The sequence below is a fragment of the Penicillium chermesinum genome (assembly GCF_028974085.1).
Source record: "Penicillium chermesinum strain IBT 19713 chromosome Unknown utg000005l:1.0-4115287.0:1.0-4118363.0, whole genome shotgun sequence".
Lineage (NCBI taxonomy): Eukaryota > Fungi > Ascomycota > Eurotiomycetes > Eurotiales > Aspergillaceae > Penicillium > Penicillium chermesinum.
The window spans coordinates 364,397-383,640 of NW_026695315.1; the positions used below are offsets into that span (position 1 = coordinate 364,397).

Here is a 19,244-nt window from a genome sequence, read left to right on the forward strand (position 1 = left end):
GAACCATCCACGGTTCATCACTAGTACTTTAGCAAATGAAGAGCAAAATTTCTACATTCTTGAACAGCGTATCAATAGTTAATCCGGTCATGACAGCCTGGATCTGCTTACGCACTGGGAGCTCGACAAAACAACCATCCTGCATGATTGGGCGGCTGTCACCGCCCACCATACGCTAAGCTATATCAGGGTTAGCGGCTGCTAGCGGCTCCCCACTCCCAAGAGGACCGGCTTTTCTTTCTAGGTTGGGCTTGGAGCTGCACGAGTTGCTGCTTGACATGGTCCAGGCACCCATGCATACGGACTGACCTTCCCCACCGAGACCATCACCCTTACCTTGCTTCATTTTACTCGACTGTCACGCCTGCCACCATAGGTGAAACGCGCCTCATTGAGAACTGAAACGCGCCTACCCCGTGGCCCAACAAGCTCAATTTCGCGTTCAAGGTATGACTGTCTGAACAGTTGCGCCAATATGCGGATTCACCTTGTGATATCGCGCCATGGCTTACCAGTCACGCGGATTCTCTGGACGACCACGGCTTCTTCGGCAGCGGAATACGGGATTCGCAACGCCGCGTCAACCTCCGCCATTGCTTCTGCGCGTACCCCGAATAGTGCGTTTGGAAATGGCGGGTACACTATCGCTCAACTGTTGGAGGATGTGAATGAGGTCGTGCCACTCGAGACGGAACCAAGGATCTTCGACAACGACCGGAGCGGCCAGTGGGGACTCGAGGACTATGTGGTTGAAGTAGGGGGGATCGGAGTGCTTGCATTACATGGAAGTAGACGGAATACTTCGAGAGGGCGACGAGGTCGTGTAAGTGTTCTGTGATCATATATACGCTTACAAGAACCCTGATTTACTGACCCATCACCATGACAGCATACGAGCTCTCCAGCTTCCTGAACTACGCGCAAGGCGACTTTGTGGCCGGCACCAAATCACCGCGGACGGTAAACACTTGATTGATGGTGTGCCATTTGGCAAGGCGTTCTTTTCGCGAAGCGTATCCACCCGGCCCGCCATAACGATTCCGCCCAGAAAGAAGCGCAGAACCGTACTGTCAGGCTGGGATCATGAGGCTGGCTATGGACCAGAGCAATCATTGGCCGATGAACAAGGAGATGCAGATTGGCAGCCTCCGAGTGAGCATGGGTTCGGGAAGGAGCTATCGATTATACCACCTGATCATGACATGTCGATGGGCACCGTGATCAGACACCCGGTGAACTATTCGGCCGACGAAGACAGCGAGGACGATTCCGATTATGAAGAGGGAGAGCTGGAGAGTGAACTCAAGGCTCTCAAGGAAGATTTCGAAGCCCCTCCCTCTCATATTATGGAGCCACTCAACCAGAGCCAGGGTCTCGGCACATCGCTGCATTCGGGCTTAGGTGCGAAGCGGCCAGCTTCTTCTCTGGGACCGCGCAGGAGTTCTTTAGCCGGTGCCTCTTCGTCAAGTAAGCGTTCTCGTGGGGACGATTCGTCACCTAGGGCCTCTAAGGCTGTGAGATTCAACAACCACAAAAACGACAAAATCACTACCAACCCTAACTCCAACCCCAGCACCAATAGTCAACAACCACAACAACTTCCAAATACAGCAGAAAAACAAAGCATCTCCGAGTCATCTAGTTCGAGCTCCGACTCTGATTCAGACTCGAGCTCCGACTCCGGTTCAGAATCCAGTTCATCTGACGAATCCAGTGCCGAGTCCGCTGCAGAATCTGACGAGATATCAAGCACCGATTCCAGCTCTGACGATTCGGAATCGACTTCATCGTCTTCATCGTCTGGTAGTGCCGACACTCGGCAATCTCTCCAGATGAACAAAGGCTCACTCACGGGCGTTGGCAACAAACCACCCGGGTCAGGCTCTATAAGGACTCGCAAGAGTAACCAACGCGTCAAACTTCGGCGACGTCTTTCGTTGCTAAAACAACAGGGCCTGATAGATGAAAATGCAGACTTTGCTGCTCTCAGGGCCTGGGAAGAAGAAAATGGAGGTTTCCCTATAAACAAGGCCGCAAACTTCCGGCCCACACCTCGTATGGATGAAATGCGCGACCAGGAAAAGGCCGAGTTCGAGGCCAAACGAGAGAAACTTCTACGCGCCCTTGCTACCAGCGAGATGGACATTGAAGAGACCTCGGAAAAGGAGAATGTACCCCCTCAACCTGTTACTACTGCAAAGGACCAAGCCGTTGTCTCAGATCCCAGCGCCTCCGAGGTGGCTTCCGACGCCAAAGTGGAAGCCGATAAAGCCTCCCGACGTCAGTTAGACATAGCCAGCTCCCGACGTCTGCTCTTCGGCTCCCTTGGAGTGCGCAATCCGAAAACCAAAGACGAGGAGGAAGCAACCCGAAAAAAGCTCACAGAAAAAGCTAGTGTTCATTCACAGCTGAATAAACAAGAGCGCAATCCGGCTACCGAAGAACCCGATCCCAGCCTCAACGAAATCGACTGGCAGTCCAAGCTAGACATCAGGACGACTGAGTGTGTGTTCACTGATGTCCCTATGACTGCTCCTCCATTCCCTTTTGTGCAGCGATGGGACAAAACGGCAAACGATATTATCTATGCACGCAAGGGTGGGCGTAACAAGCGGAAGCGTAAGCAGAGAATCCAGGTCTATGAACAGCTTGAGGACGAGCATTATGGTGAATCACAGGCCGGGGCCGAACATTTTCACCTTGACTACGATGAAGAACCGGACTATCATGCCATTGATGGAGCTGGAGGATCTCTCGAGGGCGCCTCGGATGAGAACGCCTCTGAGGACGATCTTCCCCCTCTGCCCCGAGATCTGATCTCGCTCGCTGATCTATGTGAAAGTGAGTGTAAGCCTGGGGCTATCATTGCTTTCAAGCATCTCGATGTGTCCAAAGAAACGAAATGGGAGCCCCGCATGTCTGAATATAAGGTGGCGGAAGTACTAGGAGAGGACGACGGTCGTTTGAACATTCGGCTTGCAATCCGCGATCGCCGTCCCAATACTTCTGAGGAGGAAGAAAAGCAAGGACGAAGCTACGGAGAACATGGAGTGCCGGGACTTGATGACGAGGAGGATGATGGCCACCGAGATTTTGCTTTTGCGGAGCTTTACGAGCCGAAGCTTTTACGAGTTGCGCCCGTTATCACCAATGATGCGGCCAATGAGGCAGCTGATGCTGAAGGTAGCAAGTAGGTAATCTGACCTCGCGAAGTATGTCTTGTTATGCTCATTCTTCCTGAAGTATCTCCATTGTGCAAGACTCTATGCAAATCCCTCCTGGGGACATGGACCTTGACGACACTACGTTCGCTACACTGGCTACCGCTGTCAGCTATCTCGAAGAAACCCCTCACAGCACGCATAGCAGACAGCGAATAAACAGGGAGGATGATGAGGAAAGCGACAGCCCTGCTATCCCTTCACCATCTTTTTCTGGTTTCCATTCTGCACAGTCATCTCCCGGGACAAGAATTCGCATTCAAGTCGAGGATAGCAACCTTGATGGACATACCCTGATTGGGGAGGCTCACTCTAGCGTGGCGGATAACCCTCATGACCTCTCTGCATTATCCTTTCTTTCTACCAGCCCAGGTCATGAAAATGACGGCCAAGCTGTAGATGAGCCCCATCTATCTGGGAATGTCTCCGGTGCGGCGTCTTCAATTTCCCAGGTCTCTCGCTCACCAGTCATCCGCCCGTCATCTCAGGGCCATGCTTCAGCATCTTCAGTCCCGGCTACCGACAGTTCTAGCCGCCGCCAGTCTGCCATCTACAAGCCAACCTCTTCCCAAAAGGGCAAGCGTAAAGCCCATTCTGATGGCTTGGAAGAGCCTCAACCACGAGATTCACCCAGTGAAATCCCAGCAGGCGAGGTGTCGACGGATAACGCTGATCACGAAGGCGTGAGCAACGGCCTCGATGATCAGGATAGTGTCATCCATAGCGGACGCCAAAGTACTCATGTCTTCTCTCCTCGTGCCTCTTCCCCTGAGGAGAACAACCTCTCGTCTTCTCACAGATCATCACCGCGATCTTCGCCTCACCCTCCCACGAGCGCCCAGCATGAACTAGTCTCACAGTCATCAAACATCACCGGGATCCAGACAGAATCCTTACCGAATTCCAATCCCTCGAAAGGCCCCTCTCATAACCCGTGTCCACCGGAGGCGTCCCAGGAATCACAGGTCATTGACCTTACAAACAGCCCCGATCGAGAGGCCAAAACACTCGCGAATGAGAAGTCACAAAATCGGGCCTCTAAAGTTCCCGGCTCGAGTGGTAAGAAGTCTACTCGTCAGTCATCAAGCCAGCAACCTCAAACACCGTCGGGCAAAACGCAGCATCTGGCAGAAGTCGTTGTTCAGAATACTCCAAGCAGTAGCCAGAGGAAGAAGAGGAGACTGTCGCGGAAGTTCTAAGCTCTGCGCTGCTCCCATGGCCCATGTGGCGTTTATCAACTTATTCTTATCATTGTATCTATTCAAGATTCTCTCTTTGTATCTACCAGGAAAGGCCACGGCCCGAATTTTATCTCTCTATTACTCTACCTAAGTTCAAGTTGGAAGTTGGAGGTGCCTTGTGTACATCCAACGATGCTATTAGCTACAAACTATTTATTCCCTGGCATACCGCTACGCAGACCTACGTCTATTCCTGCTACATTAAAAGGCCTCAATAAAGAGTAATCAAGAAGATGCCTGCCCATGCCTACTTTTCAGCCTCGCACGCCAAAACCCTAACCCGAGGAGACCCTTGAAGCTCCACTCGAAGCGGCTGTATCACTTCCGGGCGAAAGAAGTCAAACACCGACCGAGACTTGGTTTCTTCGTCATTGATGACCCAAAGATCCTGGTCTTCCTCTTTCACTTCTGTGAACTTCCAACCCCAGGAATGGAATATCTCTCTGTTAACGGGCAGGGCAGGCTTCTCCGACGCAGAACTCGAGCCGCACCGACGAAGGCGAAAATCAATGAACCAGATAACCCGAGCAGTATCATCATGAAGCACCACCAGCATATCCACCACGGAGGCCGGAGGCCCCGTAGTCCACACAGGATCGAACGTCAACGCGACATTCAGCCCGAGAAAGCGCGGGCCGTCCGACGAATCGCATCGCTCGATGAGATATTTATCCCCAGCATAATGCAAGTGCCAATCATGACAGCAGAAATCCAGCCGGAGAAGATGCACAAGATCCGTTTCTGGCAAAATCGTGATATGGCGCGCTTCGCCACGCGCATCGTAATACGACGCGGTGTGCGAGACTCCCGACTGGCCCGCGAAGGCATTCTCGCCCGCTGAACCGCGGCTGGGTCCAGGGAGGTGCGACCACCATTCATTCTTGGAGAAGAAGCGCTCAAGAGCTTTCCGGGAGCGCCGACAGGCTGTCCAGAGTCCGCTGTCTAGTAAATACGCAGATGTGTTCGGGCCTCGAACGTCGTGGTCGCGGGGCACGGCCAACCCCCACTGGCAGATGTCCTTCCCCATGGATCCATCCGGTGCGAATCGGATAAAGTCGCCCTTGATCTCTTGGCTGGGATCTCCGTTCCAGGGTGCTCGGAGGACGGGGTCCTTTCTTCCCCAGTAGTGGTCCACGATGAGGAATTCGTGTACGTGTTGGTTTCCCGGCAGTGGACGCACTGCGAGATCCCAGATATGGTCCTGGAGTTCAGGTGGCAGGGAGGGGAATAGGGTGAAAGTGACCGCTGGAAACTGCTTGGTCTGGGTGCTCGACATGGTAGCTTTGTGTCGTTTTGGATGACATCCAGGATAGGCCAAGTGGAAATTGATACATGCTTAGCAAGATTGAAAGGATTCCGAACTTTACGCAATGGACGAGGCTGCCCCGGGGTCATTTATGGCGATTGGTAATTGATGCCTTTGTGTTCTGCGCAAGAATTTTTCGAAGCTTTCGGCATTGCAGTTGGCTAGATGGTTACCTAGCTATAGCTAGGAAAGCGAGATAATGGCTTTTTTCCCCAATAGAATTTGTAGCTTCAGTTGCGAGGTAGAGAAAGGCTGTTCGTGTTCAAACATCGAACCAAGGCGTTCTTTTTCGTCGGCGGTCTCATCGGAGGTAGGTAAATTGACATTCAATCTACCTTACTCGATATAAAGTGAACCTATAGAACTAAATCAAGTCTAAAGTAATAACTGTCGATATGCCGGGGCATGGCAGTTTATCCTCCCATACGTTCGATTAGGGCACCCAGGAGCTGATCCCTCTAGTTCCAGGAGGGCCCATCAACATCATAGGCTAGTACTTTTCGCTTATTCCGACAGCGCACTCTTGGTCTTCTTACTTCGAAGCTTCATCATCAAAAAGACCAATCCGTAAGATGTGATGCAGAACAAGGCTGTGATCCCGGACTTCAAGATATTGTCAGCCAAAATCCTTACGCAACAGGCTCAATGAAAACACGTACATCTCTCCAAGAATAGTATTTCTCCTTCAGATTGAAGGTCTTCGCGTAGTCTGCACCCGTGGAGTATTGACAGAATGAGCATTGGCTGGTTGCGTTCGCGTCCAGTAAGTACCCAGCTTGTGATGAGAGGAAGTTGGCCATGTATTCCCCGCACGTCTGTCCATCGGGGGGCTTTGAAGATGACATATTCGGATGGCTCGCATGTCACTTTCACATCCCAGAGAACCTCTCCTAACAACCCCCCTACTAGGTAGGTGAATGAATCGAGGTAGTACATCCAGTACCGCCAAAAGGGCTGCATCTGGCTGTACGGGACGACAACGCCACAAAAGCTGATCAGACCGGCTCCGATCAGCACAGGGTTCATGACGGCTGCGAAATATTCATTAGGGGCATATGCCGCAATAGCCTGGCCGATTGATGTGTACAGCAGCTCGTAGACTAGTCCAGAATTAGCGAGAGGCTCCCGAAAGCAATGGGTTGATTGGCATACAGATCATTTGGAGGTAGAAATGGCCAGAAATGCTGGAGGCGGTCGGAAATCCCACAGTGAAGTAGAAGCACACGAAATAGAGAGTAGCGCAAATGATCAGATAGGGGATTTCGGTCACTGTTTGAGCGCCAATGAAGGCGATCCAGTGATATGTTTTTGACTAGCGTCTCATTAGTATCCCGACTCACTCGTAGACTAGGGAACATACCTTCTTTTCGCGGGTCTCAAAGATATCTCTGTTCTGCAGAAAGAACGGCTGCATTTGGTTGATACAACCGGGAGCCACAAAGATAAAATTGAAGATAGCGAACAGTCGTAGTTGAAGGTCAAATGTGCCGTTGCCGACCTGCCAGAACGTGAATCCGCTGAAAAGAGCGGCGAAGATATGGAGGATGATTTTATTCCACATATAGTCCTTCGAAGTTTTTAGTAAGGGAACTGTCATCTCTTGTCGCCCCAAAGACTTACTGGTGAGCGCCAAATCTGAACCGTCAGGCGCTTAGTGACCATTTTGAATTGGAACCAGTGTGAAGTGGCATAATCGGCCGTGTCCTCCACATAGTTGGGGTCAGCCATACCGGCTTTATTCAAAGCCTCGAGCTCTGCCAAAGCCTTCTCACGCTCCGGAGATTGATTCCAAACCTCAACCCAGTCGACATTGCTACCTGAACTGCCTTGAACAACTTCAATGATGTGTTCCGCGGGGTTTGCATCAGGAGGGCACGGTGCACCATTTCGGGCAAAGTAGTCGAGGACTGTGGTGGACTCCTTCCCGGCTGTTTCGATGGTCAGCTACTTCCACCAATGCAATCTCTTCGGGATGAACTTACTTTCCCCAAAATAAGACATTCGTCCTCCTTTCGCAAGGAGCAAGAGGCCATCAAACGCGTCGAACAGAACCGCAGAAGGTTGGTGGATGGTACACTGAGACATCTATGAGCGACAAGAAGCTTAGGCTTGTAAAGAGCTTCGAGCTTACCAGGACCGCTTGACCGCCATCAACCAGCTTTCGTAAGAATCGAACAATATTGAACGCACTTTGACCATCAAGTCCAGATGTCGGCTCGTCCAAGAAGAGAAGAGTTGGCTTCGCCACCAGCTCCACACCTAGAGTAACTCTCTTCCTCTGCTCTATACTGAGACCAGCACCGGGAACTGCGACAGGTCAGACCGGAATTTCAACGCGGGCAGTAAAGGATACTTGCCTCCAATCAACGCATCGCTAATATCCTCCAACTCCAATAGTTTGAGGATATGGTCCACGTAAGCGATCTTTTCGGCGTGGGGGACAGTGGACGGTTGGCGTAAGAGTGCAGAGAACGTGAGAGCTTCTTTGACAGTGGCTGTTTTCTCGTGGACATCGAGCTGCTCACAGTATCCTGTAGTTCGCTGGAAACTTATTCCTTGCGGATGCCCATCGATAAGAATGGAGCCATGGATTTCACCAGAGTCTTTTCGCTGCGCAAGAACATCAAGCAGACTGTTTTTCTTTTGTCAGTACTTGCCTCGGTGAGACTGGTTCAATGCACTCACGTTGTTTTACCAGCGCCCGAAGCCCCCATTAACGCCACCAGGTTCCCGGGCTTCACATATCCGAATACTTTGTTCAAAAGCTGCTTCTGTCCTCCGGAGACAGAGACATAGTAGTCCAAATTGTGCCAAGTAAAGGTCGACTGCTTCAGGTTCCCACTCAGGATCTCTGTAGCGGGCTTTTCAGTGTTTTCGTCTCGCGCAATACAACGCTTCTTCTCGCTCCCGCGCTTGTAAAGAAGCACCGACGAGCCGTTTTGCTTGTTACCCAGCTCGAACCCGATTGCCGTGAGCGCAATGAAGAATATCCAGAAGCCCACAATCACACCAAAGCTGCGCCAGATGTGGTGGAATGAATAGTTGTACTGCTCTCGAATGTATGTTGCACCATCAATTATACCTTGATCGTCACTTCCAAGAACCGAACAGCCCCGATACGGCGAAGCAGAGCTTGGGTATCCCGGGCCGTAAGGGACATAATCTGGCGCGATGCATCGGAACTTTCTTCCAACGAACTCGTTGGCCATCAGGGCCTCAAATGCGTATGCTCCTGGATTCAAGTAGAAAATCCAACGGAACCAAACGTGCATCTTATGGAATGGGATTAAATAACCTTTCAGAAAAAGTCAGAGATACACAATGTACCAAGAACGCTGGAGATCCTTACCCCCATAAACGAAGAACACGGTCGAAAGGAAGCCAGATATCTTGGACGCATTTCCGAATTTTCTGCAAATAGCGCCCACGGCACGGAACATTTGGATAAAGCACAAGGTCTGACTGATGACGATGATCCAGAACGTGAAGAAGCGCCCCGCGTTGTGTTGGAGCGAGGACATGAAATACAGGATCAGGGAAAAACACGTCACTTGGACTATGACAACTGGTATATCGGTGAGAGCATCCGCAATGCAAAACGCCGTTGGCCTGTAGAATCCGAATCGCTTGTGCCGCGAAAGGATCGGCCGACCCATGAAAGAACCTGTGGTTTCCGACAGCGACTCCAGCAGGAAATATAACACTGGGAAGAAAAGAACACCTGGACGCAGGAAAATCGAAGAACTGTCTTCAGGCAGGTTATAGAATAGAGATCCGCACACCAGAGCCTGGATAATCGCCGAGCATACTTTGACAATCAAAGAGAACTTGTCTCCCCACATAATTTGGAACTGCCGCAGTGCGCACGAGGCGACTTGGGCCCACAGACTGACGGTGTAGACGCTCTTGTTGCGAGGCAGATGATGTTTTCGCTTCTCCTGAGACACGGCAGTGTCAAGATCTTCTGTCTCGTAGAATAGCTTGTCAGGGGGCTCGATCGCATCTAGCTGCTCCCTGCAAATCGAACTATTCAGGTAGCGCGCTTCGAATTCTTCGGGGGTATCCGGTGCCTTCAGGCCCAGGTTGTCTCGAACGGTGCGTTCGGTCAGAACAGTGACGGAGGTCAGAAAGTCGGCGATATTCGCACCCTTGGGACAGATGAATCCCAGGTCTTCAAAGTATGCGCGGGCCAAGGCCCGAGGGCCATAGTACATCACCCGTCCCTCGGCGAGGACGAGAACCTTGTCAAACAGGTTGTATATATCGTTGCCAGCCTGATAAGTTGTGAGGATAGTGGTTTTGCCTTTCTCGTCCGTTTCACGTCGGAGCAACCGCGTAAACTCCACCGCAGCCTTCGAGTCGAGCCCACGCGTGGGATTATCCCACAGCTGCACTGGGCTCTATTGCGTTGTCAGCTCTGTTCAGATAGCGAGGCCATCAGCAAACCGACCTGTCCTGCCATCACCTCAGCGAGAGATACACGCTTTCGTTCGCCCCCAGAAACTCCGCGGATAAACTCGTTCCCCACCTGGGTCTTTTTGGTATGGCTAATGCCCAGTGAGTCGAGAATTTCATCGCGTTTTTTCAAAACAAAATTTTTACGGTCGTCTATGTCTTCGGGCATTGTGCTCGGCGTTTTGTTTCGCAAGGCAAACTTCAAGGCTCGGTTCACAGTCAACGTAGGGAAGTGGATGTCGTCTGTATGGCTATCAGCAAAAGCTCTCCGGACGGGCAAAAAACACGAACCTTCGTTATTGAACATGATCTGCTGCCGGAATTTCCTTGCAGAAATATGGTCCATATCTCCATAGTACGTTTCGCCGCTGACCTCGTCGAATGAGTCGCGATCGTTGGACAAAACCCGAAGGAGTGATGTACATCCAGACCCAGGTCGACCTAGTACAAGTAGCTATTTATCGTGTCAATAGTGCCATAATTTTCGTCATGGAGAGCGGGTTCCTACCATTTCTCCCGGTTTAACTTGACCAGATACCGAGTTCAGAATCGTCTACACCTGATGTGAGTAGCTGCAGTCCACGAGGCGGCGCTCGACATACTCTCTTTCGCATTTTGCCTCTCTTGAAGGGTCCCAACAATCGACGAGGATCAATCTCGGATAATAATGTATCCCCTAGCGCTGCATCAGGGGCCGTCACTCGAACATTCAAGTCCCGAAAGGTCACGGTAAGTCGTTTTCGCATCTGAACAGCGCCATTCTCCACATCAACTGGAGTCACGGATCCTGAGGATGGCTCCATATCTAGCGGCTCTCAATTGTTGCTAAACAGGTTACTCTCTTCGACAACAAATCCTCCATTCGAGGTCCCTCGAACTATTATATAAGACCGGATACATAACTAGTCTGGACCTGATTGTCATCCGGGATGCCGGATAACGGAGACCGGGTTATCTCGCCTGATACCGAGTCTTCGTTCAAAATTTTCCAACGCGAATGATTTGCTCATACTTGGTGGATACTAGATCGCGGATGTATGTAATTGCTCCTCGGGTGTAAACTGTGACCCTCCGACGCTCGACCGTCGAAGGAGGGCCCACTCAGTGGCTTCTTTACATCCGCTTTTCCGTGGAAGTGGAGATCTTTGTATTTCCGGAGGGTGATGTGTACGTCCGGGAAAATGAGCAATCCCTCAATTGTATAAGCTCACATCCGGAAACTTCCAGAGGTTCTCTAGGCAGTCACAGTGTAAATGCAGGCTTGAATAAGATACTAGTACGATGGAATATAAGGATAGCATGGTTTTATTGCTCGTCTTCTGACATATGCGAACTCTGCGATTTCAAGTATCTGGCTCCGGAGCACGGAGTGCTTGGCCAGGGGGGGGGCCACTTAATTTGAAAATTCGTTGATGGAAAAGAAGGTTTCCAGGTCCATTGTCGAAAAATCAAGGTCCCAGCCTAAACCTGATTGCGTGAAGTCAAAAAGGTCATCGGCAGAGCCAGCGGACAAGCTGAGATCTGGCGTCTGGAGGTCTGAAACATCCAATTGGGGTGTTGACAAAGTAGGTTCAGTCAAGGAATCGGCAGCCAGTGACATTTCGGCTGAATAATTGGTATCCTGAGACGATTCAGTCGCAGAGATCCCCTCAGGCTGGCTATAGGATTGGCCATTGTTCCTTGAAGGAGGCACCCACTCATATGATGGGTTGATATTGCGTAGAGTTGTCTGTATCGCTGATATTGAGCTCATTATGGGGTCTCCGTGTCGCATTGTCGTCATAGTATGCAAAGAAGCATATATCCATGGCAGGTGAGCATTCGCAACGCTGGGATCATGCATCAAGTCAAAAATTAGCGTGAAAGCAGAGCTACTCATGAAATACCCATGGTACCTCAATTCCTGGAATGAGAACGTCAATATTCAAGCCAACAAGAAGACGCTCATGAAGCCGCATACTCTGACAAGCTCGTTCACTCTTGATGATTCACTCAAATGATGGATCGATTTTCTAGCAGCGTTGATAGCATAATTGCACGCTTCATTCAACCAACTGGGGGTTTCTGAATGGGGCGGGTCCCCATGGGTAGACTTCTTGGTGAGAACCTGCATCTCTCGCTGCCAATGGCCCCGGAACATCAGAAACGGGCGGAACGTCAACAGCAAGGTGTGATAATACACTATTCACGATATTAGTACATAAGCTCCAGTTTCACGTAGCAATTTGGAGACATACGGGAAGTGAAAACAGTCTGGCGAACACCAATAGCCCCTGTTTTGATTTCAGCGTCTATCCCAAATCCAAAGACCTGTTGGAACTGTGCCTCGTGGCTGCGGGTGTCTTTTTCGATGGAGCGGGCTACACGCCACATATGCAATAACGATTCATGACATTGGCCATATATCTCGTCGGTGGATCGAGATATTGTCTTGGAGAGATGAGCAAGCAATCTCACAAAAGGGTCCCTTGGAAGCTCTATTGATATGTCTTTGGAAAATAATGAATTGGGTCGACCTGTATGAAAGCAAAACCACCTATCAAAGTTTCCAAGGTTAGGGGCGACAAGAGAGAAACTTAAGAATGGAACGCACGTTTCATAGACATATAAGGACCAGAAAGTGATTCGTCGTGCTTCGATGATCTCCGGAGACTGGGTATCGTTGTGAGAGCCTTCTTTGTGCAAGCCAGCGGCCACAGCTTTACGAGAAGCCGTTCCTAGGAGCAAAAATGCAGCGTTTGGCCGACCTTTCTCGTTTTGATAACAGGCGTAGGTACCGAATGCCGATCAGTATACAAGGATATCAATATGGTTTAGGAGGACTTATCATCATATGGGATATTTGGACGGCTTGAATATTCACCACATCGTCATAAGGTACAAGGCAAGCTTTAGCCCGCTCATAGAGAATATCCGCCCAAGCAAAGTGCTCCGTGCCGAGAGAGGCTATCGCCAGGCTAATCAAGACAGTAGCCTGTGATGATGGATCTAAATGATTATCGGGAACCGGGCTATAGAGCCGATCTAAGGAGCCCTCGAGATCGGCCTGGGTTCTATAGGGGATCACTTGATGAAGCGTGGAGAGGAACCGTGCGAGAAAGAACCTCGCCAGACCATCTGGTAAAAAAGTGAAAGACATATCACCTCTGTTCGATGCATCTACGGCCTCCGATTTCTCTGGGGTTCCAAAGAAGACCCGACGAAAGCTGAACAGGTCCAGTCCAGCACTTGCTTCTTCGACTTCTTGTGTAGGGCCACGATAAGCAGCTGGGTGAGATACCAAGTCACTGTAGATATGCTGCATCAAGGAGAAGTAGGACGTGGGCCCATAGTAAAGCTGCATCTCACATGAAGGCGATGCCATATGTGTGGCTGATACACTGCGTGAGAAATTCGATACTGATGACAGCGCACGTCGCTGGGAGAGTCTTTTCGTGCCAGAGGCTTGACGCAAAAGCTCATCTCTTTCAATTTCGCTCCTCTTTCTGCGTTGTCTGACAAGCTGTCTGTAGATGCATGGGGTTTGCCGCTGCAGGCATGTCTTGCACCTGAATACAATTAGTCCATAGTCTGCTCGGGGCAGCGCTCGGCGTCTCACGGTTCTTGGCCGTCGCAGCGAACCTTGCGTTTGCGACATTCTTGGCACGCCTTGGGAATCCGCCAAACAGTCGCAGGGGTCGCTGATCCTTCTTTCATTCTGAAAGCGCATAGGAACACCACAGCACGGAGCAAGATTCTTCGCCAGACAGCAATTGTCTCTCCGCAGTGGCTTTATCCGTATTTCCGAGGTCACATGATCTCGTTGGAGTGTTTTCCTCCAGTGCTTTACTGAGCTTCTGGCATGAGACACAGGTATCCAAGGCGGTATGAGAGGAGATAAAGTACGAAACTTCAACCTGCGGTAGACAATGTAGTGGACTCCGGGGAACATGGTGTCAGGGGGCTGTAAAACCGACCGCCGGTCCTCCCGCAAGACAGCTGCTAATCCCAGTAACTCAAGAGTTTATGTAGGCTTCAGAAAGTGGCTCTCCTTGGATATCGTCGTGATGAGGGTTCCTTTGAGGCCAAAGAGTCAATTCATCGGGTAATCCCTGGTCTCGAAAAGTCATGTTACAGTTCGTCCTCGAAGAGCTTGAAAGTGGAGTCGAAGCTGCGAGGCCAGACGCGGAGAGGGTAGGTGCTCGAATCATATGCCTTGAAGAGGAAACACATGAGCCAGCTGCATCGGAAACATCCGCTCACATAATTAATGACTGGCCTTCCCCGATAGCTTGATGTTTGATTGACTTGAGCATTAAGAGGCGCATCTTCGGAAGCTATCTTCATAGCGTCCATTCGCGACTCCTCATGGGGCATTAGCATGCGACAGGAATCCTCTACACCCAGTTGCAAGATTGGGGGCTTCATCAAGGCATGGTCAAGCAGAGCCCACGGGATTCTGTCGGGTGTCTGCAATTGACAGGTGGGCCAGGAATATGAATATGTGAGAATCATGCTGATGGGATTGTCCTGGTAAGCATTAGATCAAACTAGATTCCTACCCCCTGTTCGCTTGGACGGGGTGGAGAGCCCTTAGTACTGATACTATGCTTAACACCTCTTGGCGTTCAGTGGATATCCTATTCGGCAGTCCAGTTTGTCTCACACGAGCTCATGATCCCTTTTGAAGAAAACTCAGCAAGACCATACCGGATCCGAAATCATAAGGGACCAAAGCGACCATTCACGGGGGCAGAGAAGATTCTGTCCAGATAGTCAGATCGCATCGGATTCCCCCATCAGTAAACATCGCGCAGCGTCACCTGTTTTTCGGACTGGCCGACTCCAAACGCCATAATGGGCAACTCAGATGCCAAACACAGGTCATCTGTAACGTAATTGGTTCGCATTTATTTTTTAAGGCGTACATAAGGCCCGAGCTAAAGCGGAGCATGCACTTATCGAACTAAGACTGTGGAGCAATCGTGCCGCAAATTCCGGATCATGAGGGATCGCCTGGAATCGTGGCCTCGGGCGTTCTACCGGGGGCATATCCTGCGACTGTGTCTCTGACGCCTGAGTACGATTGTGGAGCAGTTCACTCTAGTAGATCAGTGGGGGATTGGTCCTCGCCCAATTACAGTAAGCACGTTGGTGGCTACTGATCCCTCCACACCACTCCAGGGCTACTTTTGCGAGCCTATCATCATCAAGCTATTGGAGTCGAAAATGAATTTCTCCGAAACATGCGCTTCGTTATAACGCGTTTTGCGCCCAAAGGAGGAGGCCGAGAAAAACCTACCATCTGATTGCCTCCATAATGGATCAGCGAGAGCGACCAGACAGACATGCCTTCCGCCCGTGTAAGCCGCACTGATCATATAGATCCGATCGAAGCTAATGGCAGATCCAGGTACTCGTTGCCAGGCCCGCAAGCGGTTCTCACTACGACGCTCAAATGGATGTCGTTCGTGCTCACAGAGAGCGAATTCAAATCCTCAAAATGAGCCGAGGCATGAGATGGCTAGCCATAGCAAACTTATGTCTTCAAGTGCCCTCAACTCATCACATCAACCAAAGCGCCTCCGGACTTTGAAGATACCCGAGCCTCTATCGCATCTGGACTACCTTGGTTGCCCAAGTAGATCTCAAAAAGCTCCAGATGCACCACAGAATACCACGGTTGATCCATTCCACGAAAGGGACAGACCAGTCTCGGTCATACTTGACGAGCTAGACGACACATCGATATCCCTTTGCGGCTCTAAGGATTTTTACCAGGACGCTGAAAGGGGAGCAGACCCACGTGCGGCAGATTCAGTTAAATCAGCAGATAGAGATTCTGGGCTGCATCAAGAGCCCACCCTTAGAATCAATTTGCAGCCGAAATTGGGCCCAGAAGCCATGCTGGAGAGATATCGCAGGTACTGTCTGCGTATTTCTGAATCGCTCTAAGCCACTGCGCGCACGCCATTGGATTATCTTTTCTTCAAATGCATCTCAGGTCTTCAAGTCGAGGGTATCGATCGTCTTGGTCTGCTTTGATGAATGTCACCCATTGCAATTTTTCTCCTTGAAACCCCTTTGGTTGGCTTCTCAACCCTTCTCATGGGCTCCCTCTGCTAAGAATCTTTGGATGGGCGATCATTCCGACTTCCGCAGTATTCTGGAGTTGAAACCGCCGACCGAGGATTCTCGCTAAGGGTCTCTTTGATTGCGCTACTCAAGAACGCGAAGGTCACAAAAATTTTGATCAAGTAATGAAAGGCACTGGCGGGCCCTTGGAGGCTAAACATAACTATACATTAAGTAGCGTACTAGTATCCGGCTCGATTTTCCAGCCCTGCACCTTCACTACCTAGAGAAAGATTCGCGAGGTTACCAAAAAGCCTGCTCATGGGCACTGAGTAATCTTCTCTTCACGATGGTAAGGCACGATGGTAAGGCACGACTCGAACTTGAAGATTCAGATAATATCTGCCTATCAGGCTGAGAGTCATGATCTGTATGACTAAGGAGCAGGTAATTCTTGGCTGAATGCTAAAAAAAGCGCGCCCGGCTTGTCTAGAAATTGTATAGTCTACACTTCATATTCATTCATTAATACCAAAATCCCAACAGCAGGGTCCCTAATGAGGTCGACGGTACGTAAAACAGCAACCAAGCACAGCGTAGAAAATCAAGAAATGTTGACCAAACCCGGATTGTGATTGGCAAGTGGTGATGTCACCGTGCATTCTTAGCTTCCGTGACATGAAGTATACTGCCACGCCCTCTTTAAGAGCTCCGTAGCTTGCGGAAACGATTTAAGAAGAAGCCCACTGACAGCAGGAGATCTATCTGGCCATGTCAGTCTCCGTAGGCCGCGCTCTTCAATATCCCCGTCGCCCAATCACATCAATTAAACTCTCAACCATCCGATCTCCTCCTTGTCGGTGTGGTTGTCGTCGTGTCACGGCGTGTTCCTGCTCCTGCTGCAACCATCTGACGCTGGCTGGAACCATCCCTGCAGCCCACTTATCCACAGCTCCTCGTCATCTTCCACTCTGGATTTGTCATTGCCCCTCTCCCAAAACCTTTATCAATTTACGCATTCACGTCTCCACCACTCTACTTTTCTTCGATCATTCTCTACAGTATCAAATATGGCACAGCAATTCAAGTTAAAGGACATCGCCTCGTTGTCCGACCTGAAGCCCGGCGACAAAATTGAATCCGAGGTTGAGGGCGTTTCCGATGGGAAGGTGCTCTTGCTCAACCACGATAAGAAAATCCACGCCCTTAGCCCCCGCTGTACGCACTATGGAGGACCATTGAAGGGCGGTGTCGTATCTCCAGATGGACGAATCATGTGTCCCTGGCACGGAGGTAAGCTCGCCGTTGAACACTGTTGTTCATCGACTCAGCATCAGACCATCCCCCAGAATTCCTGTACAGTTAGACTGACGTTCCTGTAGCCTGCTTTAATGTTGCTACTGGAGACATTGAAAATGCACCAGCCCTCAATGCTCTCAAAACATTTGATGTCCTCGAAAAGGACGGCGCAGTCTATATCAGCGGGACAGAAGCCGACATCAAGGCCGGCCAGCGAAGCCCCGGCATCAAATGCAGTGCTTCCAAGTCCGATGAAAAGCTCGTCGTAGTCGGAGGGTAGGCATTTACCATTAGATCCCAGATCAACCAGCACGAATGGAACTAACGCCCCATAACAGAGGAAGTGGTACAATCGGCGTTGTCCAAGGCCTCCGTGAGCAGAAATACACGGGCCAGATCACTATCGTTACGCAAGAACCCGACATGATCGACCGCCCCAAGCTCTCCAAGGCCCTAATTACCGACCCATCCAAGATCCGCCTCCGGTCTCCTGACTGGTTCAAAGAAGCTGGCATCGAGAGTGTATTCGACAAGGTCACAGCAGTCGATTTTGACTCACAATCCCTCACCACCGCCTCCGGCAAGACCCTGCCATACACGAAACTTGTCCTGGCACCGGGCGGCATCCCCCGCTCCCTCCCCCTCCCAGGCTTCAAAGACCTATCCAACATCTTCACCCTCCGCTCCATCGCAAATGCCCAATCCATTGTCTCCGCCGTCGGCGAAGAAAAAGGTAAGAACATTGTCGTGATTGGCAGCAGCTTCATCGGCATGGAAATCGCCAACTCCCTCGCGGATGGGAACAACGTGACAGTCGTGGGCATGGAGGCCGCGCCACTGGAGCGCGTGATGGGCGCACAAGTGGGCCGGATATTCCAACGAAACCTGGAGTCTAACGGCGTCAAATTCAAGCTCGAAGCCGGAGTCAGCAAAGCGACTCCCTCGGCGTCGAACGCGTCCGCCGTCGGCGCCGTGCACCTCGAAGACGGCACCGTGCTGCCTGCAGACGTGGTTGTGGTAGGTGTGGGCGTGCGTCCTGCGACAGATTTCCTCCAGGGGAATGCGGCGATCAAGCTCGAGAAGGACGGGTCTGTGGCGACGGACGCACATTTTGCGGTGCCCGGGTTAAAGGGCGTCTTTGCGGTGGGCGATATCGCGACGTATCCGTACCATGGACCCGGTGGAAATGGCGCGCCGGTGAGGATCGAGCATTGGAACGTGGCACAGAACGCCGGCCGATCCGTTGCGAGGGCGATAGGCCATCTGCAGCATGCGGGACTGGAGTCATTGAAGGTGCGGTCTTTCATTCCGGTCTTCTGGTCAGCCCTTGGGGCACAGCTGCGATACTGCGGTAACACGGTGAATGGGTTTGACGATGTGGTCTTGCGTGGGGAGCCTGACAATGGCAAGTTCGTGGCATATTACGCGAAAGGGGATGTGATCCTCGCCGTTGCGACGATGGGGATGGATCCTTATATGGTGAAGTCGGCGGAACTGATGCGGAGAGGCAAAATGCCTAGCAAAAAAGAGATTGTGGATGGTGTCGATGTCCTCGGACTCGATCTTTAAGTCTCTTGAGGCTTTTTGAACCTCTCTTAGTATTCCAATCCATCGTTCTGAATCCATCATTCTGTACCTGAATATGATTAATGTGCAGATTACATAGTG

General features: G+C 51.0%; 6 protein-coding genes across 6 annotated transcripts; 3 read left to right on the forward strand and 3 right to left on the reverse strand.

Moving 5' to 3' along the window:
- Positions 1-475: 475 nt before the first annotated feature.
- N7468_006295 (uncharacterized protein) lies at positions 476-4,420 on the forward strand (the record flags this gene model as incomplete). The annotated part of the gene is made up of 3 exons (XM_058475591.1): positions 476-823; positions 906-3,190; positions 3,244-4,420. 3 exons carry the CDS (start codon positions 476-478, stop codon positions 4,418-4,420), a joined length of 3,810 nt encoding a protein of 1,269 aa, XP_058328481.1.
- A 472-nt stretch (positions 4,421-4,892) lies between these two features.
- Positions 4,893-5,303, forward strand: N7468_006296 (uncharacterized protein; the record flags this gene model as incomplete). Its single annotated transcript, XM_058475592.1, has 1 exon — positions 4,893-5,303. The coding sequence occupies one exon, from the start codon at positions 4,893-4,895 to the stop codon at positions 5,301-5,303; it is 411 nt and encodes a 136-aa protein (XP_058328482.1).
- A 969-nt stretch (positions 5,304-6,272) lies between these two features.
- N7468_006297 (putative ABC multidrug transporter) lies at positions 6,273-11,026 on the reverse strand (the record flags this gene model as incomplete). Its single annotated transcript, XM_058475593.1, has 15 exons — positions 6,273-6,371; positions 6,428-6,598; positions 6,675-6,868; positions 6,921-7,080; positions 7,129-7,335; positions 7,389-7,696; positions 7,751-7,844; positions 7,900-8,075; positions 8,126-8,400; positions 8,454-9,063; positions 9,118-10,168; positions 10,219-10,466; positions 10,515-10,677; positions 10,732-10,776; positions 10,826-11,026. 15 exons carry the CDS (start codon positions 11,024-11,026, stop codon positions 6,273-6,275), a joined length of 4,002 nt encoding a protein of 1,333 aa, XP_058328483.1.
- A 590-nt stretch (positions 11,027-11,616) lies between these two features.
- On the reverse strand, positions 11,617-14,154 carry N7468_006298 (fungal specific transcription factor domain-containing protein; the record flags this gene model as incomplete). Its single annotated transcript, XM_058475594.1, has 4 exons — positions 11,617-12,126; positions 12,184-12,404; positions 12,461-12,970; positions 13,047-14,154. 4 exons carry the CDS (start codon positions 14,152-14,154, stop codon positions 11,617-11,619), a joined length of 2,349 nt encoding a protein of 782 aa, XP_058328484.1.
- Positions 14,155-14,333: 179 nt separating this feature from the next.
- N7468_006299 (uncharacterized protein) lies at positions 14,334-14,717 on the reverse strand (the record flags this gene model as incomplete). The annotated part of the gene is made up of 1 exon (XM_058475595.1): positions 14,334-14,717. The coding sequence occupies one exon, from the start codon at positions 14,715-14,717 to the stop codon at positions 14,334-14,336; it is 384 nt and encodes a 127-aa protein (XP_058328485.1).
- Positions 14,718-17,347: 2,630 nt separating this feature from the next.
- On the forward strand, positions 17,348-19,145 carry nfr1 (putative AIF-like mitochondrial oxidoreductase (Nfrl); the record flags this gene model as incomplete). The annotated part of the gene is made up of 3 exons (XM_058475596.1): positions 17,348-17,570; positions 17,660-17,852; positions 17,915-19,145. 3 exons carry the CDS (start codon positions 17,348-17,350, stop codon positions 19,143-19,145), a joined length of 1,647 nt encoding a protein of 548 aa, XP_058328486.1.
- Between the last annotated feature and the right edge of the window lie 99 nt (positions 19,146-19,244).